This window comes from Brachyhypopomus gauderio, chromosome 6 (assembly GCF_052324685.1).
Source record: "Brachyhypopomus gauderio isolate BG-103 chromosome 6, BGAUD_0.2, whole genome shotgun sequence".
Classification (NCBI taxonomy): domain Eukaryota; kingdom Metazoa; phylum Chordata; class Actinopteri; order Gymnotiformes; family Hypopomidae; genus Brachyhypopomus; species Brachyhypopomus gauderio.
Genome location: NC_135216.1, coordinates 23,125,946 through 23,150,546, shown reverse-complemented (window position 1 = coordinate 23,150,546; position 24,601 = coordinate 23,125,946). Strand labels below are relative to the sequence as shown.

The window sequence follows — 24,601 nt, the reverse complement described above, 5'->3', positions numbered from 1 at the left end:
CAGCACCGTGGCAACAAAGCCGGGCGAATACGAACAGGGGCGCCCTTCTCGGCCTTGACAATATGGCGACTTCCGGCTAGCCCTCTCGCCCACCCCACTAACCCGTCGTTTTCACCCGCCGTCACGCAGTTCAATAAACCGCATCCACGGTCGCTCCCCCCTGAAAGCCGTAGCAGCGGTCAGCGGCTGTGTGAAACGCCGCACCGTGGTCGCTCCCATGGAAGCCAGCACAGCAAGCAACCAAACGCCGGTGGCAATGACTTTTTATGAGCTCTTCAACAGCCTTCGTGAAACGGCTGGAATAAAGCGCGAACCCGGGCGGTTCAGGTCCACACGCGGTTTATAGGAGGTCTCGCAGTGTGACTCCCATCTGGCCGCGTTCGGGCCGAACCGACAGCGGGCGGTACCTGCACCAGGGTTGTGCAGGTGAGTGGAATTGTGCGGACGCTGCCTGGTTAAGGCGGAACGACTGAAATAGGCCACGCAGAACCCCCCCGTCCTGTGGGGTTACTGCAGAGACTCAGGTTTATTTACAGCCCCCAAACAACAACACGTTAGCTGGGTAAGACCTGCAGAAGAGGCCCTGAAATACACACCTCATCAAAATGCTGAAGAATGTATACTGAGGGTAATGTGCGCGCACACACACACACACACACACACTCTATAAAAGCGAGGAAGTTTTACCAACTTCTATGTTACTGCAGCAGCCTGACTGTTCCTTCACTCGGGGGCCAGTGTTAATGGGATTAGGTCCATCACCCCGTCTCGCTGGCCCAGCTATGAAGCAGTGCCTCGGGCCACTGAACCAGGATCAGCGGCTCCCCGACATAATGAGGACATTCATGCTTGAACTCGTGAATAGAAATCTGGTCTGAAACCAGCAGAAATGATCCACTGGACCACATTTAGACCTTAACAACTGAAAACCACACCTCACCTGTCCCACCCAGAAGAAGATTCGGGGGCAGTGACGATGACCCCCACAGCCTGACGATGGCCCTGCAGTAAAAACCCAGACTCCATCTGTAAGGTCAGACACTACGATGACTATGCAAGTTCTCCAGCAGACAGCAGGAAGAACTCAGAGATGTGGCCATAAGTGACCAGAGATGTGGCCACTCTAGCCATAAATGACCATGTGTCATGTAAACTGCTACATTCTTCTCACATCCACCGTCACCAAACACAAACTTCACTACAGATTGGGACCACAGTACATCCTGGTTAATACCCAACACTGCCCCCTATTGGCTGTGTATACTGAGAAATAACTGTGTAGGTGCTACACACACACACACACACGTGTGTAGAGTACACGCATACACACTGCGCAGGGATGTGAACCCATTCCTTAGCAGACGTACAAGTCAGGCGTTGTGAGGGTAATGGGAAGGATGGAGTTCTGATGGGGTGAGGACAGAGGACACACACACACACACACACACACACACACACACACACACACACACACACACACACACACACACACACACACACACACACACACACACACACACACACACACACACACACACACACACACACTTCCATCAGGACAGTGGAAGTAAGGGAAGGGCCTCGGTGACATCTGCCCCCACTACCAAAGCACCACGACCCTGCCGTACAGCCCACGACCTCTGACCTTTGCATGAGCAGCAAACCAATTTGAACAAGCCCCTGCCGGCTCGGGCGCTGTCACCTAGCAACCCCTCCCGGGGGTGGGGTGGGTGGGTAGTGGGGGGGGATGTGCGATCCCCATTTTTGCCGCAGGCAAGGATTTCCATGGAAACGACACTGAACGGCAACGCAGCAGGACAGGTCTGCAGGAGGGTGCCACCATGCCAGGATCGCCGTGGTAACAACCGCCTTCTCACAAGGCCATCGCAGCAAGGCCTCTTCCATCAAAACGAACAATTAGGCCGATTACACTCGCCAGACCACGAAACTCTCCACACCACTAAAACTCCAAAACGTCAGCACAATGCAACCTTTCAGGCATCTAAACGAGCGGGATTTGGTGGCACTGAAGGCGCCAAATTTCAAATCTCACCAAAAATGTGAGATTATTCAGAGTGAGGGGTTTTTGTTTCAGAGCGAGGTTGCCTTCTGAGGGTGGCAGAAACCTTCTGGCGTGTCCTATTCACTGAGAAGCTTCCATATGACATTCTAACATTGGCGCCATCTAGCAATTAGCCGAGCAGGCCTCATGGAGCCAGCATCCGTCTGACTGAACGGTCTGTCTGTCTGAACAATCTGTCTGTCTGAACAGGGCTCATGGAGCTAGCGTGTCTGTCTGAACAATCTGTCTGTCTGAACAGGGCTCATGGAGCCAGCGTCCGTCTGGTCTCCTCCCACCGCACGTTTCCACGTCCCCCTGTGAGAGCTGACCGGACGCTTCAGAATGATGATGTTGGCATTTCTTCTGAAACCAGTCACGAGGAGCAGCTCATAGCCAGAGCCATCGCCTCACATAGCACACGGTAATTCATGAACACTGATGGTGCAGGCGGCTATAAAATCTGGGGGAGAGAGAGAAGGATCACGGGAGAGAGAGAGAGAGAGAGAGAGAGAGAGAGAGAAGGATCACGGGAGAGAGAGAGAGAGAGAGAGAGAGAGAGAGAGAGAGAGAGAGAGAGAGAGAGAGAGAAAGAGAGAGAGAGAAGGATCACGGGAGAGAGAGAGAGAGAGAGAGAGAGATTGGAATAGCAGACCTCAGTACTACAGTACGTGCAGGATGTTGGCTAGTCTCTACGTCCTGACTTTAGAAGCACCTGCTCACTGTCCCCACGTGTCCCCCATGTCCCCATTTGCCACCCTCTGCGTCCACATGGACACCTGTACCCACCATGGAGGTGCTGAGGGTTCGGAGAAGAACCCTGCCATAAAAGAGCCAGTGCGAGTGACTCGGAGAGCCTCACCCAGCAGACGCTACCTGATCAGATCCTCCAGCAGTTTCCGAAAGCATCCGCGCTCCGAGCAGGTGACCTCATCAGCATGCGCATCATCACCTGATGTCCACACACACATCTACACCATCGTGCCTGGCACCGGCCCAAACTTTAAAAAACGGCGCGTCAGCGAATACCGGAAACTCACCCTTGTGGTAAATCAGGCAACGCGCCTTTTCTCAGGGGAAATGGCCAACAACACATCAGAGGACAAAAGTACACCCGACGCTTCTTCATATGTGTGTGTGTGTGTGTGTGTGTGTGTGTGTGTGTGTGTGTGTGTGTGTGTGTGTGTGTGTGTACGTGTGTGTGTGTGTGTGTGTGTGTGTGTGTGTGTGTGTGTGTACGTGTGTGTGTGTGTGTACGTGTACTCACTCCTCTCCGCTTAAACAGGAGTCATGCTCAGCGAGGAGCTGTGTCAGGACTCTTCCAGAGGTGCGGATGACACGTCACGCAGCCCTCTGGAGCCCGACAGATTACCGTTTAAGCTGCGAGCTCTTAATGGAGCATCTTCATGCATTTCAGACACTGACACACAGGAAGAAAAAAAAAAGAACGTTTCCTGTTCAGCAGGAAGAAAAAAAACGCTAAAGTTGGCCTTTTTCCCCTCAGTCTTCTCAACTGGCTCATACGGTTACATCAACCCCAAATGGCCTTCTGCAGCCGTGGAGTAGCACTGTAATCAAATATTACAGATCGACTTACACCAAAAGCCACAGAAAATCCAAACATGTCCTACAACCCTTGGCTTGACATGGGTTCTGGTAATGCTGTCAAAGGACCCCCATCCTGCAATGAGCGTGGGGGGTGGGGGAGGGGACGTCCGTGACCAGGTGACCCCCCCCACCCCCGCCTGCCAGACTCGCTCGACCCCAGGAACACTACATGCGATCTCAGCTCGGAGGAGAGAGCACGATGCCTGTAAGGGAACCGCAGTGCACAGTGGGAGATCTGATAAACGCCCCCTCCTCTCCTCCACTGCAGCTCCTACGCAGTTCTCCCTCATTTCTGTCTCACGTAGTCTCCCCCAGCTCGGTGGGGGGGGGGCTGGGGGGGGGGGGGGGGGTGAGGCCTGGGGGCGTCGGCCAACGCCGTACGCACATGCCGACGGCGGCCATATTAAAGCGGCGGCGCAGGGCTCGCATTCAAACGCCGCTCACAGAATCGCTCCGGCCGCGGCTGCCCCACCCCCGCTCCGCTCCACTCGTCGAGACGTGAATGAGCAACGCGAGACCATCTGTCTCCCTAATGGGACAGTCGCACAACATAATTTCTTATTGCTAAACAACATGAGACGCACAGAGAGCATACCTTATGAATGAAATGAAGTGGTGTGCTGTATATAATTTGTCCATATAAATAACATTGCAGACGTACTGGTAATTCGACACTGCAAGCCTGGGGTAATCGGGCCCGAGTCTACTACTGTAAACAGCCAAACACGCGTGGGCAGTAACGGGGCGTTGGAACAACTGCGTGAACGAAGCAAAATTAGAAGGCAATTCGTTTTGTGCTTTTCAAGGTGTGGTCCGGATTTGCCCTGGAGCCGGAGGGGAAGAAGGAACACGTCGGCCCATTCTGCAGCGCTCCGGGCAAACGGAACAGTACAAACACTGACTTCTTGAAACGGTGACCGTGATGAAGTTTCAAGTCCTTTGGCGACGTGGTTGTCATTAATAATGAGTTCTTACTGGCTGGGGACAAAAACCTAAGGCATCTATGAACACGTCCCACTGAGAGTAGGTGCAGAACTTCCTCGCTTGAGGAAAACAGTCCTCGCAGATTCTCTGTGGACACCTTAAAATGACGGAACACAGCAGGAATACTGCAGCTGGCTGTCACAGTGTTAGTGGGACTCCAATGTTTGGCATTGTAAATCCAGGACTTGTAGGCTCGCACACACGAGGCTTTTCTCAAGTCGAGACTTTGCCATTTTAAGGTGCTGATCAAAACTGAAGTGAGACTAACAACTTCTATTCAATAAAAATAGAATATTATGAATTCATTATAACTTCTATTCTGTATAGCATTAACAATGGCTATAAAAGTATCAACAATAGCAAAGTATTTGAGCAAATGCACAAATACACAGTACATATAAAATGTAGGTTTGTGTGGTACAAATAACAGACTTGCAGCAAAGAAGCAAGTTTGACCAGTCAAATGAGCAGCAAATCTGTCATGGGAACATTAAAGCACTTCCCCAGCGAAACATCTCGCTACCACTCCCTCCTTTCTAATTCACGCCATTGGTGCAACTACTCAGCGCAGACACGATATTGTAGAGGCCCGTGGCCCCGAGCCTTCTCGGAGGAGTCTGGGCGGGCACTTTAACGTGTGTCGCGGCCAATCCACGCTGCCGCCCTCCTCCCTCTGCATACTGGGTGGGTGGGGTCAGAGAGGGGGCGGGGCCAAGCGGGCGCAGAGCGAGAGGAAAAGGGCACATTAAGAATTTAACAGCCACCATGAAATGGATCGGGGAGCGGACTGTGAGACCTGGGTGTGCGCAGAGACAATGAGAGTGAGGGAGAGGAAGAGAGAGAGAAAGAGAGAGAGAGGGGAATGAGAGAAGGAGAAAGAGACAGGGAGATGGAGAGAGAGAGTGAGAGAAAGAAAGAGAGGAGGGAAAGACAGACAGAGAGAGAAGGAGGGAGGATGGGAGGGAGGGAGAGGCAGAGAGAAGACAGAAGCTGTCAGCGGGGGGAGAGGGTTTCGCTCCTTGCTGTCAGCTAAAGAGGGAACACCTTCTCTTGACCATTTTACCAGGAGCCACGGGAGACTCATAAGTAGTCCAGCCTCACGCAGGGCGGCCTTCTGTGGAATTCTAAATATGATTTCAATATTCATGACACAGAAACGTCATGACAATTACACATGGTCACACGCAAAAGGAACACATGCCAGGAACCGGTTTATTCCATTCGACTGTAAGGAACACAATTTACACACAACTCTATTTTATTTCGAATCAATTCTATTCTCCGCCTCAAAACGGCTTCGCTACAAGCTCGACGGCACACTGGACATCTTAAAATGGACAGAGCTTAATATTTAATCAAATCATTTATCATAAAAGTGATAGGGAACCCATCAAGTCTATGGTGTTTATTCTGCTCGGGCTTCTCCTAAGAGGTCTATTATAACGCCTTATAATGGCAACGCGAGTAGCTTCTCCAGCAAGCGTGAGGAACAGGGATGGTCATTGTGAAAGGCTGCGTCCCACCACAAAGCACAAGCTTCTGGCGGAAGGCTCCCAGCGCACACTCTAAGCAGCGGACGACACCCGCCATCGGGAAGCTCCACACCGCCACCACGCGCCACCGGCGGGCCACGGACTCCAGCGTCGGCACCAGCCTACCGCGGGAGAGGAGGGAAAAGAAGAGGAAGGAGAGGAAGAGCAAGGACCGGGGTCCCACTGGGGCGGGCGACACCGCCTCTGACCTGGAACACAGCGGACGGGCCTGCAGAGGGCGGACGAAAACGGAGAGAGGGAGAGAGAAAGGGCGAGAGAAGGAGGGAGGGAGAGTGTGAGGGAGTGACGAAGAGAGAGAGAGAAATTCCAGTCCTGCTGAGACCCACTGATTCAGTAGCACTGCTGTTTGAAAAACACACTTGAAACTCATTCTTAGGGTGGGAGCGAGGGAGAGTGGACGAAGAATAAAGGAGGGAAAGAGTGAAAGAGAAGGAACAAGAGAAACAGAGCGAGAAACAGAAAAGAGCCTGAGCAACAGAGAGAGAGAGAGACAGACGGAGAGAGAGACGAGCATCGGCTTATTGCACAATGCTGTAAAATGCGTCTGCCAATAACAAGCAATTTAATAACGGCTATAAAGGCATCAAAAACACACTAGAGCTTTTACAACCAAGCACTCCTTTACCTCCGAGGTCTAGTTTACCTCGTACTGGAACACACTAGCGCTGAACGGAGAGAGCTGCACTCACACAGGTGTTACTAAACCGTGCGCCTGTTCAGTGGGCCATGGTCACACACTCCATCTTTCAACACCGTTAACCCTGGCCTTGCCCTCGGCCAGGCCCGTGCGTGCACACACACACACACACACACACACACACACACACACACACAGACACACAAAGGCTTCATCACAGCACTGACAGCATCTGAGCATTTGGTGGTCTAAAGAGATGGAACAGGAAGAGCTAAAATGAACAAGGGAGCATGCTGGGGGACGTAGCTGAACTGGACATTTCAGAGTTGGACTCTACGACCCGTGACTTCGTTGGAACGTGTGTACAGCAGATACGTTCTGGGGACCGGCGATCCGACTCAGACCCGAGAGCCGTTTACAGCATGCAGCCATCAGCGCTGGTCGTTCGCAAAAATGCCTCGGAAAAGTCAGTGTTGGGTACAGGTCAGCGACGCTGAGCTTAAATATGGTGAACCAGAACCTGGACCAGCGTGAAAATGAAACACCAGCACATCAAAAATGAATAATTCCCTGCATTTATTCAACAACAACAAAACAAAAACCCACGGACACCATAACGACTCCCACAAAATATTTAGTTCTGTTGTGATTATGTAGGAAACAGGTGCTGTAGGGTCTGGCTGGAGGAAGCTCTGCTCTGTCCATCACTGACGTCAGGCCTGCCGTCTTAATGGAAGACATTAAATGTTTATTAAAATGCTGCTCCTCTTATTCCGCTCATCGTATTTTATTCCTGAACTGAGTACACTGTGTCTCACAGTATGAGGCGTTTTCAAAAATAAAACTGCGCTGTCTAATTTGTGTCAGCTGTTATGAAAAGCTCACTAATTCAGAATCTGTATTTAGATCGCTGAAATAAATCGGCAAGCGACTCTAATGCGGTATTAAACAGAAGACAAGTTTTGACATGAAGGCCCCTGAGCCAGTTGAATAGCAGCTACAATACACACTCCTCCGCTCTCCGTCGCTCAAAATAAAGTAGCCAAATATAATCTTTTTGTAAACATACAGTCATGAAGGAGGCCGATAAGACAGCTGCACACAGAGGAGTTGGATACACGCTGGTGTGCACACGTGTGCAAATCATTGTGCATGTGCGACTGTGATTTGGTGCATGTCTAAGAGGGAGATGTGTGCAGCTGCGCCTGTGGTCGGTGCTGCATCGCATGTGTGTGTGTGTGTATATACAGATGCGCCTGTGCACGCGTGTCAGTGGGGGTGGCGGTGTCATGAAGCAGGAGAGGAAGTTGGTGGATGGCGTGAGGGGTGTGAGGGGAGGTGCGGCTCAGACGGGGCTGCTCCTGCTCTGGGGCCTCCAGACAGAGGGCCCGGCCCTGCGGTTCCAGGGGGGGATAGAAGTATAACTGTGGTGGGAGGATGCATATGTGTATCTCTGTGTGTGTGTGTGTGTGTGTGTGTGTGTGTGTGTGTGTGTGTGTCGTTAGTTGACTCTTTTTAGTCATTGTGTGTCATTGTGGGCTGCCATCTTGGCTAGGACTCGCTTGTTAGAGATTCTAATCTCCATGTGATTAGCCTAGCTAAGGAAAGCTGAAATAAATACAATTAAATATGAGCGTGTATGTACATATCAAGAGGGTGTATGAACATATGCACATACATGTATAGATAACTAGCTGAGAGATGTTGTTTGATGTATGGAGAAGCTGCAGAATGTGTGTGTGTGAGAGAGAGAGAGAGAGAGAGAGAGAGAGAGAGAGAGAGAGAAAGAAAGAGTGCATGAAGAGCCATTTAACATGCTGGCACACTGCTGAATTTATCCTAATGAAATACTACACCAAGGCCAAGAGGGGAGCGCACACACACACACAGACACACATCTTTATAGTGAAACGCTGCCCCAGGCACCCCCTCCAAACACACATGCACACAAACGCAACCCCCCCCCCCCCCAACCACCCAGTTTGCGTTGACGGACCGAAGACCCCGAGAACCACGTCAGGGGGCTGGGTCCCTCTCACACCTCCTGCTGTGATCCTCAGGCGGATCGCCCCCGGTGCGCAGCGGGACCCCCGCGGAGGAGCGCCGCACATGAAAACCTCTCCGCAGCTCGCCGCCTATTAACAACAAACATCAGCTGCTGCGGAGACCGAGAGAAGGAGCAGCAGCCTCTGCCCCCGGCTGCAGGAGCCCGAGCTGTCAGCCCGCCTGACGCCGCCGCTCTTTCCTGCTGACGAATCTATTACTCCGACAGTCGAAGGAAGGAAGACGAGGGGCGGGAAAAAAATATCGCTAACTGACGAATATCGCTAACTGACAAATATCGCTAACTGACTAATATCGCTAACTGACTAATATCGCTAACTGACTAATATCGCTAACTGACTAATATCGCTAACTGACTAATATCGCTAACTGACTAATATCGCTAACTGACTAATATCGCTAACTGACTAATATCGCTAACTGACTAATGGGCCAATGGGGCGCAGGCGGTGAGCGTCACTATGAAGGACTCGAGGAACAAGAGGGGACCGACAGACCAGGACTTCCCCTAACAGTTCACCCCTCAACCCACCGCCTCATACACTGCAGCACATAAGGGACAGGCTGTCTGCTTCACGGGTGATACACTGTGTTATTTGTCAAGTTGGTCGCGGTTCTGGGCTGGTTGTTGTGTGACCTGTTGGCTTTTAATGTTTCAAATAGCACAAAGAGAGGAAACAAGTGTGGGATGTCTGGGCTTGTCGGTACTGGAGTGATAACACACTCGAAGGAGAGACACTAGCACTACAGGCTGACATCTGTAGTCCAGGCCCTAGGTAAAGACTCGAAGGAGAGACACTACTACAGGCTGACATCTGTAGTCCAGGCCCTAGGTAAAGACTCGAAGGAGAGACACTAGCACTACAGGCTGACATCTGTAGTCCAGGCCCTAGGTAAAGACTCGAAGGAGAGACACTACTACAGGCTGACATCTGTAGTCCAGGCCCTAGGTAAAGACTCGAAGGAGAGACACTTTAGCTAGGGTGACCAAACGTCCGTATTTCCCGGGACATGTCCGTATTTCACGCCTGGTACAGAACGTGAAATACGGACATGTCCCGGGAAATACGGACGTTTGATCACCCTACTTTAGCGCTACAGGCTAACGTCTGTAGTCCAGGCCCTAGCTGCAGCAGTATTCCTGGATTGCTGGATCAGAGCTGCATTGCAGCCGCTGACCGATATGTGTGGGTTACAGCCCTGCATGCTATGGGCTTCACAAAGCACGATACTGAGAGGAGACGAAGGGGGGGCGAGGAAATCTGTGCAAGAGAGCAAGTGTCTGTGTGTGTTTGTGTGTAGTGTTAAAAAGGAAAGAAGAAAAATGGGGGTTGGAAGAGACAGACAGACAGAGAGAGAGAGAGAGAGAGAGAGAGAGAGAGAGAGAGAGAGAGAGAGAGAGAGAGAGAGAGAGAGAGAGAGAGAGAGAGAGAGAGAGAGAGAGAGAGAGCACGCAAAGCCAAATGCCCCTTTGGGATCCCGGACTGTGTCCCATTGCCAGCTGAAGGATTCTGATCAAAACGTTGGCAATACTGTCATGAAAGGATATGGTAATGAAAATACCCCACCACCCCACAGAGCAGCAGGCCGCGCTCAGTAGAGGAGCTGTAGAACGTCTCGACAGCATGCCTATTTACATAGCCTTCCAGCACGGCTGTCACATTCAATTAATTACCCTCCATCAGGGTGACAAAAGTGATTAAAACAAGAGGAAATATCTCCGCGCACGGCCCGAAACGTCAACAACACCCCTCCACCCTTCCACACGATCATTACTCAAACGAGGCACGTCTCTTATTAAGAGCGTTGACGGCCGATGACGAGCTCCGGACTTGTTTTGGATGAATGTGTGTGTGTGTGTGGGGTGGGGGTAAAAGACACCCAGCGTGGCGCTGCACTTTGAACACACCTTCTTCATCACAAGCGCCTTCCTTACCTGCTCCGCCATAGGAGAGGCGGCCCCTGGTTCAGGCACGAGCATCCACGGAACGCTCAAAACACACACACACACACACACACACACACACAGGCGCACGCATCACACACACCCTGCATCTAACGGGTCCCCTGCTCCATTTTACAGACAGCGCCGACACGCTCCGCCAGAACAGATTAGTGCGCGTGGACAACAAGAGGGTCGGCGCTCTGATCCGCGAGTGCGTTTAAACTCGGTATCAGCGAGGAAGCTGAAATACAAGCACAAATCCATAATGCCAAAGTCTCCGAGTCTCGATTCATCTGCAGCCCACATAAATTGTAGATTTCATCAAAGGCTGAAGCTGGCTGAAGCTTGAAACTCTTTTCTTTTTCTTTTTTTTGCTGGCCTATTACCTCTAAGTGAATTATGAACATCAGAACAACTGCATTATTACAGGGTCCTTTCAGGGCAACTTTAAATAAATAGTAACCTCAAACCATTTTGACTGTTCAGGTAAATCCTTCCATTCTAAAACAGACAGCCTTAGTTAGTCTTCGGGCGTGGTGTCGCAGTGCGAATGGCACCGCGTGAAATCTCGTTGGCCACGCCGGAGAGGAGGCAGCTGGACATGAATACAAAAAGGCAAGTGACGTGGAGATTACACGCGCTTCACGAGAAAGAGGCCGTGCCCAACGCCCGTGCCAACGATCTCCAACTCGCCGAGAAGATCCACGGTCCCCTGATGAGCTCAGGTCTCTGAGCCTCCGAGTCAGGGGTCAGGACGGTGGGAATTAGCAGAGCAAGTCCTAGAAACCCATTAAAAGACCTGGCTGCAGTAACGTCCTTCTAATGTGTCTGTGTTCCCCATTAGGCCAGATCACACACACACACACACACACACACACACACACACACACACACACTTCCTACACTTGATCAGGATTTGTGAGAAATCGCTGCCCAGCGGGAGAGCAGATTTACGGCGTCTGAAACTCACACTCCACAGGGAAAACGCACAGTAGTCCCGGCAGGACAGAGAATAAGACACCTGGGACGGACACACACACACACACACACACACACACACACACACACACACACACACACACTTGCGTTCGCCACCGAGATGGGTCACACTCGACCATGCCGACTTATTCTTATCAACTACACATCTTCACAGAACCCACAGCAGCTAAGATCAATATCAAGGTTGAGTATGGGCTAAAATCAAGAGCTGGCTTTTAAATTCACATTCCTCACTCAGTCACACAGTGTAAACACATTTGCACAAAAAATTACACGATAGCAACAACCCAGTCGTGAGTCTGAAGTCCTGATCCAAAAGAGCCGCTGGTATTGTGTAGAGCCGACAGCACTCAGACATGCGACAAAACCATATGGACCTACCTGCAGTTTGGAGGAGGGTCGAGGGTTATCTCTGCTAGCTCCTTTTGAATCCTGCAGAGGGAGAACAGAAGTGTATACAGTCATCATAAGAAACCGGTTTGGGGAGCCTGCTCACCCCAGCAAGCACTCATCCTTCCACCACGCTTTGCTCATCCAACGCCTCTCCAGTTCACAGCTGAGGTGGTGAGACAATTAAATGCTTGCAGACACTTTTTCAAAACTTCCTGATTAGCAGTTGATTTTCAAGAAAAACTCAAGGAAACTCAGATTTAAAAAAAAGCTAGTTCATTCTTTGGGTATATTTTGTTCAACAGCAGAGATAAGGAATGCCTGGTGACACAGACTGGCCATATGAATTCATCCAGAAGCTGAAATTGAAAATGGATTTTGTTAAAGTGAAACATATTCTTGACAATGACAATTAAAAAATACAACTGAAAAATTTCCATGAGAGATGCCATGCACCTGCAAATAACTGACTAGCCTGACTAGCCTTTAACGACTATTAGAAATGTAGAAAGAGGACTCGCTCCTTCATTTAAAAGACTCTTAAGAGAACTGTCAGATGCGTGTGGCGGGGGGTCTGGTTTCCACAGACGACTGCGTGCTCCCTTGTCCCCGTAGGCTAGTTGGCTTTGGCTTATAAATGAGAGCTTTAGAAACTCAGGTGCAGAGAAACGGCGAGGTGAATTTTACGAGCACAGTCCCTCCGCTTATATGATGGAGTAGTAAACCACACACACACACACACACTTCCTCTTCAATGAGCATGGAACAAAGACACTCATTATTATCCCCAAATGGTCCTTGAGAGGAAATGTACAAGGCCGACATTATGATTCAGGATTATTAAATACTAGTCTGACTATTTATATAGACTCATTATTAGGTATAATTATTATACAGGTTCATACTGCATATTATACTGTATGCATGTTTGTGTGTGTGTGTGTGTGTGTGTAATATATAAGTATATCACATACACTATGACACACACAGACACTGATACAACCTTCTTTAATAATAGTCTTTCGGTACCCAAAGGTTCATAATCTATATTATACTATACGCATAAATGCATGTTACCTATTATACACACACATACATACATATATAAACAATCTGATCCTATGGGGTCTGAGGTTTCCTGTGAGGTGTAGTCTATATACCACAATAACCATTGGTGGAATGGCCCAGCCACCTTGTAAATCCCTCGAGCAGTGCAGTTCTAGGGTCTGGGCGCATTAGGACAGGGATCCCTGCGTGGGAAACCACAGCATGGCAGCTCTGGAGGAGCAAAGGCCTCAAAAGCACTCGACCACCCCCAACTGTCTCCACTCCTCCACCTGCACCATCACCGAGCAGCTTTGTAGTGTGAAGGGGGGGGTTTGGGCCACAACAGCCAGTGGGACTTGTTTTTCAGGGCGGATGGGGCGGGGGTCCACGCGGATGGGGGCGGGGGTCCATGCTGGACAGTAATAAAACACCTCTGGTTACGACGCAACTTGCGAACTCAACTGCATGCTGTGCAATTTGATAGCAATAGACCCCCCCCCCCCCCCCCACCATCACCACCACTCCCAACGCAGCACATTTCCTGACGTGGCGGGTGAGTCCAAGAGCAGGAGTGCTGATTAAGAGGGGGAGGGGCACAACCCAACACACACACCCACCCCCCCACCCCCACCAAACACCCCCTTCCTGTACGCCTCCTCGTGATGAATGCCCGTTTATACTTGGTACTATTCCACAGACTGCAATAAAGAATAATTCTGTTGAGTCCCGCATTTTCAGTGTGTGATGAATTTAAGAAAATTAAGCTAAATGTTACACAATGAATCAGCACCGTCATTTATTCATTAATGTTGAACATTTGTCTTGTAGGGTACTTTTAGCTATGCGCTGGATTTACTCGTCTCCGGTTTGCAGACCTTGTAAGTCTCTCACTGTAGCAAGCAATAAATTACCACGCTTTAAGAACAAAGGCTGCGCACACATTCGTGTGAAGGTGTGGGCCGCCTTTTTTTGTCTTTTACCATATTTATTTATTTTTTAAAGGGCCCCAATCACTCGGCTGATGACACAACTAAACAATCAGCTGACTGAAGGGACAGCAGAATGACCCCTATTGTCCAATCAGCTCACGGGATGAAATCAAACAGCCAGAGATGAAACCAAATAGCTATTCAGTAATCTCCCAGCGCCGGGACAGCTGCCAGGCTTCCAAGCCTATTCCACAGGGACGGACATAAATCTTGACTAATTCGAACCAATAATGAAGATTTAAACCAGTGTTCTTCCTAAAATAGGCAAACGATAATCTTCCTACAGCGTTCGACACGTGGACCAGAACATTCTGCGCTCGGGAAGCCGAGGCGGACGGACGGCCCACCTCTTGGCACTGGTGGAGAGTTTAGCAGCAGTTTTGCTGGAGATTTTGGCCTCCTTCTTCTTCGGAGGAGCCTGGTCATGCTCCCTCTCCCGCTCCCTCTCGTCGGGCTGCTCTGCGGGCCCCACCTCCCTCTGCTCAGCGTCAGAGCTGCCGCCGCTCGTGTTGGGACTGTCGTCCGGCCTCGGCTGGACCTCGCTGGACATTCTTCTCTGGCAAAGGTGTGGGGAAGGAGAGAGACGGAGACAGATAATGTGAAATTAAAACTAAACCGCTTCTTTGCCAAACCTACCAAAGAATGTGAACCTTACGGCTCTAGCCCTTTAACCGTAAGCAACCAATCCCAAAGCATTTCAGGCTTGTCCTAACAACTATGTGCCAATCATATGGTCATATAAAAAAAAAAACCCTGCTAAGCAACTTCCTTCTGCATTGACACTGGAACTTCGCATGGTACTAAGAGCAAAGTGGCTACAGTGTGTAAAACCAGTCAAAGTTCATTACAATCTTTTATGTAAATGCATTAAATAAATGTCAAAGTAAATATCGAAAGGCAAATGTCCACGCGATTAGCCGCTGCTTCAATCTGAACTCCTCCCCATGCCAAAGGACAGGGGGCTACCATTGCAGCTCTAAAAATAGCTGCCCAAGAGCCTTAAAACATGGCATCGGGCTTCTCCAAACACTCCTTGGTTTAACCTCTTACACATAATTAATACTTAATGTGTCATGTTAAAATATCACGGCGCACCAAAATAAAAGACCGGCGCTGTTAAATAGGCCGCTCTTTGCATACGTCTTTAAAGGTCACAACAATAAGCACGGCGATCTCTCCGGAGAGAGCCGAAGGCACGGGAGGCTTCCTGGTAATCAAGGCCCAGACTCCAAGGTCACGCAGTGGGAGATTCAATTTTCCAGCAGAACCATAAACCCTCAAGGTGACATGGGCACCTTCTGCGTTAGGAGACGGTCCCAACAGTCTGACGGACAGACGTGGACCAAGGCGAGCAGAGGTGAGCGATTAGATATTCAGCCAACATTTCGGCGCCGACCGATTGCACGACCACACAGCAGGCCGGATAGCTGAGAATGGCGTGTTGGAGCAATTAGAAGCCCTGATTAAGGCTCAAGCATTACTTAACCTGCTGCTCTTACGGCTGGAGGCAGGTTCATCTTTACTGTTCATTACTGCCCCATTGCCACCTCATGCATTAATGCATGAACATAAGACTGATGATCACAGACAAAAAAAAGTGAGAGGAAAGTGTGGTTTAGCACAGTGGAAAATAAGGATGATGTACGAGAAAATTATTTTAATCCATGCCTGTGAAAAACTGAAAAAGGTATATTCCCTTATTTCTGCAGGGCATTATGTATTGATACAGTTACTGATGTTCAATGAAATAACCGACAAAGGATATTAGCATAATGACATGAACGTTAATGCAACATGAAGACATCGTAGGTATTCGTGCATCACGTTCAGTGCCTTTTGCCACATGCTAACATCTCAGTGTTGGCAGGGGCTCTGCAGGACCTCTCCCATTAAACCCACTGTGATGATTACTCAAAGAGACTTGTGAACTTCTGACACTGTCGTTATTTGTAATGGCATTTTAACAGGCCATTATTTTAAAATGAAACTGCAAATAACCTTAAGGCCTACTGCATCAAGTTAACGTTTGGCTGATCGTCCTCACCCAGAACTGTGATATGCAGAAGTGGATTTATATGCATGGCCTTTAGCTTAATTAGAATTGTAATAAATATATGATTTAAACTAGAGTTTTATCTACAAATTATTAAACGACTACCAGAGCTACTAGAACTACTAATATCTTGCACAGGATGATTCAGTACGGGTTCAGAAAGGATTTTAACAGTCTCATTTTAACAGTCTCGTTTTTTCCAAGACACAAATTTTTACAGATGACGTAATCGATTCCGGTCATGACGTCACACGATGGTAACGCGCCGAATGTCGTCACCCGCAGCAGCTTCACCACGTCCTTTGGGGGAACCTGTTTAACAGCTGGAGCCCCAAACCCGAGAAACAGTGGCGTGTAACCCTCTAGCAAAAGAATTTCATCAGCTTCAAGAGCCGGTACGATAACATCGTAACCCAATATCGTGGCCAAACGTGCTGCGACGAAGGAGGAGGTGGAGGGGGAGGGGAGGGGGGATAACCCCCGCCATGTGGAAGAAAGAGAAACCTCCCTGCCATCTTCTGTTGTGTAAATAACACACTCGCCCCGCGGAGCTGTCAACATACCGGGGACGGTGGCGGAGGAGCCCCGTGATCCCGGGAGCGAACAACGAGCAAAAACAAAACACCACGAACGCGGTTCCGAAGACGAACGGCCGGCTCGCTAATTACAAAAGACAGCGGGGGGGTATCCAGAAAACCGTCGATGTGAAAACTCTGTTGACGGAGCATACCTCGAAAATGTGTGAATATCAATAAAGACTTTTTAATGGCCACAAAGCGTCTAGTCGTCGGCCATAAAGCACCCCCCCTCTCCCCTCCCCCGCAGATCTGTCGCTTTCCGGAGCGTTTACGGCATACTTCACAACAACGGCGGAGGAAATTACCTCTCAATTACAGGGCAAACACGGCCGTCGACGCCTGAGAAGGATCCTCGGTCAAGCAAAGAGACGGATATCCCGCTTGTGAAGAACAACGGTCAGCCGCACGCTCCTGCTCGCAGCTCCTTTTGAGTGTTAATGAACACTAAGCTGTCCTGCTCCGGAGACTCTGAAACAACCGGACCGCCTCCGAGCGCTTGGTACGTGTGCGCGCCCAGCAGCGCGTGCGTCTCTCTCTCTCTCTATGAAAGATTACGGCTTAACAAACTGAGTCCAAGTAAACAATGAATTGCTAATTGGACAAAGCATGTAATTGTGCTGCTACTGAAGGGGCACGTTTATACAAAAAAAAATAATTACGTGTATTTTGTTTATAAATAAATGAATGCGCGGTTTGACTTTTGAACAACATACAGATTAACAGAAATAAATGCATTTGTCTCTAGTATGAAACTAAAATGTACTGTTTTTAACTCCACATATGAGAATACATTATATAAAAATAAAATGATGAACCGACATAACCCCATTCAGACATAACCACCCAATCCTCTGTGTTTCAGGTCACTCTAGACATGTCATTAAGCACAGAGGGACAGGGGTCAATAAAGACCCTCAAGGAAAGAATGTTCTTCATCAGCCAGAAGATAGCGCCCCCCCCAATCAGCCAACTCTTCCTCATAGACATGGATGTGTTGACTCCTCACTCCTCATCACATGGTGCAAATTGCTTCTTCCCAAAGGGCACAATAAAGTGTGTTCAGTGCTGAGCTTCCTCTTACTCGTTGAGGAACTGGAGCATTATGGCATAGAAGGAAATGAACTGAGAGAGCTCCCTGAGCCAAACCTTTGGACCGAGAGAGATTAGAGCGGGGCAGTGGGATGGTAATACTCAAGCTCCAACCACAGTGTTATTTCAGGTGGACCCATCACAAAACACACTGCCGTGCCACTCAGAGAAGCTTCATGGGATGGTTTGCACATTTTCCAGTATTCTGTGATCTCATATCACATTCATGCAGAATGATCAGGATATAATGACTTGATCAGACAAGAAAGTTGTGGGTCAGGAATCTGAAATATTTTTCAGATACACCTCTTATCATCTCAGGCCTGACCACTTTCTAATCTGATGTGGCCATTACGAGCATACGTAATGGTAACGTCCACAAGAGGGCGACAGTGTGCGGTACTGATTTGAACCAACACACGCTTGTGTCTCATTCATCCTTATCAATTTCCTAAATGTTTTGACCTCTTGCCCTCCCTGCTCATAAAAACGTATCTAACTACAAATCCTTTTACATCACTGAATCGAACTGACTGAACGTAATAAGACAACTGGTACTCTGATTTGTCGATGGACTTGTTTCTTTGCTCTGTATGAAACTTTATAACGTCTATAAATTGTACAATTGTACAGTGTGAATATGTAACAGGAAAAGAAGCTACTCAAAAAGACTAATTAATATTTACATGGTGGGGAGCCAGTTAACGTCATGACATTTAAAGAGACTGACTTTAAGAGATTTTGGATAATTTATTGAGAAAATCTCATTCATAAAAGTATGCTGTAATAAACTATGATGATTTGTTTTTGGTGTTTGTTTTCTTGACGTTTTTATAGACTTGTATTAATTATAGAACTGGTCACATTTTACGCAGGGAAGAGAAAAAATATATAATTGTGGTCTAGCTGCCGTCCAATAATTTACAAGCTCAAAACACTTCGGAACCTTGTTGCTCGCCTTGTTTTCCTTCAGTGTTAAATTTACGTGGGAACAACTTCCTGAGTCGTTGCACGCGCGTAAGCTGTCTTAAACGGTATAGCTAGCTAGCTAGCTAGCTCTATTTAAAACAGGACTGGAGTATTATTATCTGACCAAACCCTATAATTCCTGTTAGTGTAAATATAATAACATCATGGAAACAATTTTAGAGCAACAGCGTCGTTATCACGAAGAGAAGGAAAGACTGATGGACGCAAAAACAAAGGAGATGCTACACAAGAAAGCGACGGTATTAGAGGCGCCAGTTAATAGACGCCGGTTGTGTACGAGTAGCTGCTCCATGTTGGGCTGGTGTTGGTTATGTACTTTAGTTCTGTCAGGGTACTGAACACTCACACTCGGATGTTGTGCTAGCTAATAGGCTTTCACAGTCATTTAGTCGGCTAACTAGCTAGTCGTGGGTTAATGTGACGCTCACCTTGGCTAACTAGCTCGCCACACAGTCCAGTTAGTGAACGTGTGTTGCGGGTGGACGACTGTGAACTGTTAGTAAACATTAATGTTACACTAGTATATCGATCTCCTGTTGTTTATCTCGTGTCTCTCTCTTTCAGCTGCGCGACCAGATTAATTCCGATCATCGAACACGAGCCATGTTGGATGTAAGTTGTTTATTTAGATGGCTGGTACTAATCTTTGTTTATAAAACAACGAGTTTCTTCCCCATCTTATTAAACAGACCAACTGAGTGTTCGCGCTTGTTTCTGCTTATATAGAGGTATATGGAGGTGAGCGGAATCCTCAGAGACGCATACGAGGACAAAGATGGGTATGTTTGTCCCCATGATCGAAATTCATCCTTTTTTAAAAATAACCGATGCCACGTTAACGTTTTGTTTCTTTGCAACAGTATGAGAAAGGAAGAGCTCAATGCCATTTCTGGTCCAAATGAGTTTGCCGAGTTCTACAACCGCCTGAAGCACATCAAGGAATTTCACAGAAAACATCCTAATGAGGTAATTTACCAGCTGCAGTGACAATACAGCAAGTTATTATTACACACATAACCGTACTGTTCACTCCGTCCCATAAATATTCGTGAAAAAGTGCACTACAGTTTGTGGAAGTTGGATTTCATCTTTCATCCTCATGCACACAGATCAGTGTGCCCATGTCAGTGGAGTTTGAGGAGCTGGTAAAAGCCAGAGACAACCCCAGTGAGGAAGCGCAGAGTGAGTCATACCTGCCTCGGTTCTCTTAGACTTCTCTCTTTAGGTGTCCTTGTCAGTTCCTGCCACCTCCGTGTTTTAACATGTCACATGTACTGTCCTGTCAGATCTAGTAGAGTTCACAGATGAAGAAGGATACGGTCGCTACCTAGATCTCCACGACTGTTACCTCAAATACATCAACCTGAAAGGGTCCGAGGTACGGCATCACTACCTTTCCTCCATGATGCACTTCTGTTTAAGGGAGCTCCGATGACTGGTTGTCCGATGGCCTCATGTCTTGCTGTTATCATCTTAGAAACTGGAATACGTCTCCTATTTGTCATCGTTTGATCAACTCTTTGATATCTCCAAAGACAGGAAGAATGCAGAGTACAAGAAGTAAGTGCAAATTTGACATGAAGTCACACTTATTTTTTGCATACCATACATTATTGTGCAAATTTATCAGTTATCAAAACAATAATTTCTAATTAAGCGCATCTGAATGTTTTATTTTTATCTGATGCTCTCTTGTACAAGGATGTATAGTATTGGTTATGTCCTGCGTAATGCATTACTGTGGGCTAAGGTCCTGATCTACGTCTTGTGTCCTGGGCAGGTATCTGGAGATGCTCCTGATGTACCTGCAGGATTACACTGACCGTGTCAAGCCTCTGCTCGATCAGAATGAGCTGTACGGAAAGGTGCTGGTCGATTTTGAGAAGAAGTGGGATAACGGGACCTTTCCTGGCTGGCCGGTGGGTCCAGCTCAGAGGGCACAGCCTTTCAGAGTGATGTTTGTAAATTGCTGGCATGGAGGTGCTGGTGTTTTGCTGTGGAAAGCATGCAGAGACATACTACCATAAACGTATGTCTTAAGGTAGAAGAAGGCAGCATGCCCAGTGGAGTTTCATTGTGTTGTCTGTGTATCACAGAAAGAAGCTAGCAGTGCTCTGACCCATGCTGGTGCTCATCTGGACCTGTCTGCGTTCTCCTCCTGGGAGGTAAAGCTTACAGCTATGAACAGATACGACTGTCTCCACCACGCCTGTGACTCTTCGTCCTTTTTATTTCACTTTCAGTTAAGATGACAATATCTGCCCGGTTCGGCTCTGAGCTCAGGCCGCGGGCCGGTACGGCCGACCGCGTTAACGTCTGCTTCTTTGCAGGAGCTGGCCTCTCTGGGTCTGGACAGGTTGAAGTCCGCCCTCATGGCCCTCGGCTTGAAGTGCGGAGGGTGAGTGCCGTCGTACGAGCGTAGCCCACATCCGTTCCCAATCCCACGTTAGGGGATTTGCAGGTCCGTTTTATCTTGTGAAGGCGGCGTGCCCCTAAACTGTTGCCCCTCTGCCTCTAGCACGCTGGAGGAAAGGGCACAGCGGCTGTTCAGCACCAAGGGCAAATCTCTGGAGGCACTGGATCCCTCTCTCTTTGCCAAGAACCCTAAAGCCAAGGGCCCTAAGAAGTAGGCGTCCTTCACTCCCGGTGTTGTTTTCCCGGCTTGGTTTGTTTGGCGATATGAGCTAATCGGCTGATCCTTTGTTCGCAGGGACGTAGAGCGCAACAAGGAGATTGCTTTCCTGGAGGCCCAGGTTTATGAATATGTGGAGATCCTGGGGGTAAGTGGCCGGGGTTATTATACTCCTGCAGTTTTGTGGAGAAGCAGGGCGGGGGAGGGGGATTATCACGCAGAGACCGGTGGTGACGTTCGCAGCACTAACCTTGCAGGAGCAGCGTCAGCTGACACACGAGAACGTGCAGAGGAAGCAGGCACGCACGGGCGAGGAGCGCGAGGAGGACGACGAAGAGCAGCCCAGCGAGAGCGAGAGCGAAGACGAGGATAACGAGATCATCTACAACCCCAAGAACCTGCCACTGGGCTGGGACGGCAAGGTAGAGCTGGCAGGAGGAGGAGCTGCACGTTTGGGAAATACATGAACAGTAACATGAACTAGGGAAGCAACAAAGTCATTAGTCTGGATGTTGGGTGAAAATGGTTGATGCTCCTTTCAGGACTGTGTGAAGTGTTAGGCTGCTGTAGAGTGCTTTTCATACTCTCTCTCTCTCTCTCTCTCTCTCTCTCTCTCCCCAGCCCATTCCATACTGGCTGTACAAACTTCATGGTCTGAATATCAACTACAACTGCGAGATCTGTGGGAACTACACATATCGGGGACCCAAAGCCTTCCAGAGGCACTTTGCAGTGAGTGTTCTGATACCTGCCTGCCACCAAAGCCTTGCTTCCCTCTGAGGTTTACCCAAAGGGTCCTTCCCACAGCAGCGCTAGACCCCATTTGTGTTCCAGGGAGACTGCAAACCCTTCAGAAATTTAACCGTTAATTGAAACCTTTTGTCTTTTTTGTGTTCTTGGTGTAGTGCGTAACATGGGACAGTTGCGTGTTTGTTTATCTGAAACTTCACATCCGTATCCATTCACACGTGTCAAAATACAGGAAGGTTTAGATATTTTCTTTGTTTATCTTTCTCTCATCAACCGCGCGCGTCTCGAATGACACCATTCATAATCACCATCACTCCCCCGTGCTTGCTTATTTATTCAATCACAATTCACAAATAAAAAAATTGTTAAAGCACTAAACAGTAGAAGGAAATACTGCAGGATCCAGCTCTAAGTATGATGCACACAGCTTCTTGTTTTGCCCATGGCTAAGTGTGACTAAAGAGTTTGAACCAGAGTAATCCTCCATCCTCTGTGGTGTGCAGGAGTGGAGACACGCCCACGGGATGCGCTGCCTGGGCATCCCAAACACCGCCCACTTCGCCAACGTCACCCAGATCGAGGACGCCGTGTCCCGTGAGTAAACCCCCCAAAATAGAGCACCACATATTTGTTATTTGTGTGTGTGTGCGTGTGGACCACTTTTTAAATAATTGGTAGTGCAAAATTGGAAAATGCTTTTAGTTCGCCTGCACTACATGTAATAAATTTTGGTCTTTCTGCCGATGTTCTTCTCTTAAATAGTGTGGTCAAAGCTCAAGTCCCAGAAGGCATCGGAGCGCTGGCAGCCCGACACAGAGGTACGTTCTTCTGACATCACAGAAGTCAGTTATGTCCTGACCTCACTGTCGTGACCTCTATAAGCTGCACACAGCTCACCTGCGCTAGAAGTTAGGCCCCTGCTCTAGGTTGTGGTTAAAACAGCCTACAAACCAGCTCATGCAGACAGACCACAATGGGGTCTAACAGCATCGACAATCACCGATCTGTTTCCCACGACGCCCCCTTGGCTATCTTAGTCTTTGAGCTTGCGTTCGCTCTTAATCGTGTTCTCCCGCTTTCTTTCACTCTCTCAGGAAGAGTATGAAGATTCTAGTGGAAATGTGGTCAACAAGAAGACCTATGAAGATCTGAAGCGACAGGGGCTGCTTTAGGGCTCCGAAACTGAGGCACCGTCTCAAAATGACGCATGCATTATGGAAAGTGAAGCCTGAGGGCCTAAAGGGCCTGTTTTCCCATTGTCTCTGTTTTGGACTTCAGTCATTCTTATGTATCTTTTGGGGGAAAATAAACTTGTAGATTTGTATGTTTTTATTATTTGATTCTTCAAGCCCTCTGATGTATGAAATCAGACAAGTGTTGATTTCAGTGTTCAATAAATCTCATAACGTTTTTGTCAAGCATGTAGTTTTTGTACAAAACCTAATTTTAAACAATTCAAAATGCACCACTGTTTGTTTAAGGTTGATTATAGGTGTGTCTTGCATCTTGGATATGGTTACAGATTATCCAAATTCGGTGTCGTTTTTCAAACATGGAGGGCTCGTCTTGACTGAGGTTTGCATGTCTGCGCTTGTGAGGAAGCCGTGTCATTTTTAGGTACAATTGGGTGTAATATTTCACCCTTTCATAACACCAGAACTGACGAGAGAAACCAACTTGAAAGTTCACTTCTAAACGAGACTGAGAAAACGTCGTTCTCGAAATGTAATGCTAAGTTCTGTTAACTTTTGACAAATGCTAATATGGCCGATAACTCCAGTCTCCTTTGTTCAATTTAAGCCGCTGGCTGTGTGTCTCACCGCGAGACCACGCCGGGCAGACTATTGAGCTGCACGTGACTGGCGCGCGGGCCGAGGGACGCCTGTAGGAGCTCTGACCAAGCAACTCTCACTTAATTACAGCTTCGCTTTGGCGTGCATGCTGTATATATACATATACTGATGTGTGTATATATAAGATGCATTTGTAATATTTCTGTAGATGTTACTTGTTTGAAGAAACGTTTTCTTTATGTGTAACCAGCGACACCGTAATCAGTGCCAGGAGGCATCTCAAGCCTCATTAATATACAGCTTGGAAACGCATTTAACGTTTAGGGTGTGCTTCCTATTAGCTCACAGACATGTTTACTCGTTTTTCTCACAGTTTTCGATTAACATTCCTCAAATGGGAGTTGTTTCACCTCAGTTAATTAGGAGTAAACACAGCAGAAT

General features: G+C 48.3%; 2 protein-coding genes and 1 long non-coding RNA gene across 4 annotated transcripts in view; 2 read left to right on the top strand and 1 right to left on the bottom strand.

Moving 5' to 3' along the window:
• The window catches only part of LOC143517348 (ubiquitin-conjugating enzyme E2 E2-like), a 30,974-nt gene extending 13,591 nt beyond the window's left edge, over positions 1 to 17,383 (bottom strand). Inside the window, exons 1-3 of one of the 2 annotated variants that reach the window (XM_077009756.1) lie at positions 17,212 to 17,383; positions 14,623 to 14,826; positions 12,231 to 12,281 (exon numbers count right to left, since the gene is read on the bottom strand). In XM_077009756.1, coding sequence (XP_076865871.1) covers positions 12,231 to 12,281; positions 14,623 to 14,825 — 254 coding nt within the window. In that variant the 5' untranslated portion in view covers position 14,826; positions 17,212 to 17,383. Of the gene's footprint in view, positions 1 to 12,230; positions 12,282 to 14,622; positions 14,832 to 17,211 lie in introns of both variants that reach the window. The other variant, XM_077009755.1, reaches the window with a different exon arrangement.
• Positions 17,267 to 17,975, top strand: LOC143517349 (uncharacterized). Its single transcript, XR_013131928.1, has 2 exons — positions 17,267 to 17,405; positions 17,769 to 17,975. It is a non-coding gene; the product is annotated as an uncharacterized LOC143517349 (long non-coding RNA).
• Positions 17,976 to 18,971: 996 nt separating this feature from the next.
• sf3a3 (splicing factor 3a, subunit 3) lies at positions 18,972 to 23,785 on the top strand. The gene is made up of 17 exons (XM_077009754.1): positions 18,972 to 19,224; positions 19,550 to 19,597; positions 19,712 to 19,764; positions 19,846 to 19,951; positions 20,095 to 20,167; positions 20,272 to 20,363; positions 20,463 to 20,545; positions 20,766 to 20,904; positions 21,082 to 21,150; positions 21,316 to 21,383; positions 21,504 to 21,611; positions 21,696 to 21,765; positions 21,875 to 22,039; positions 22,239 to 22,349; positions 22,871 to 22,961; positions 23,130 to 23,185; positions 23,462 to 23,785. Exons 1-17 carry the CDS (start codon positions 19,129 to 19,131, stop codon positions 23,537 to 23,539), a joined length of 1,506 nt encoding a protein of 501 aa, XP_076865869.1. The 5' UTR covers positions 18,972 to 19,128; the 3' UTR covers positions 23,540 to 23,785.
• The last annotated feature ends 816 nt before the right edge of the window (positions 23,786 to 24,601 follow it).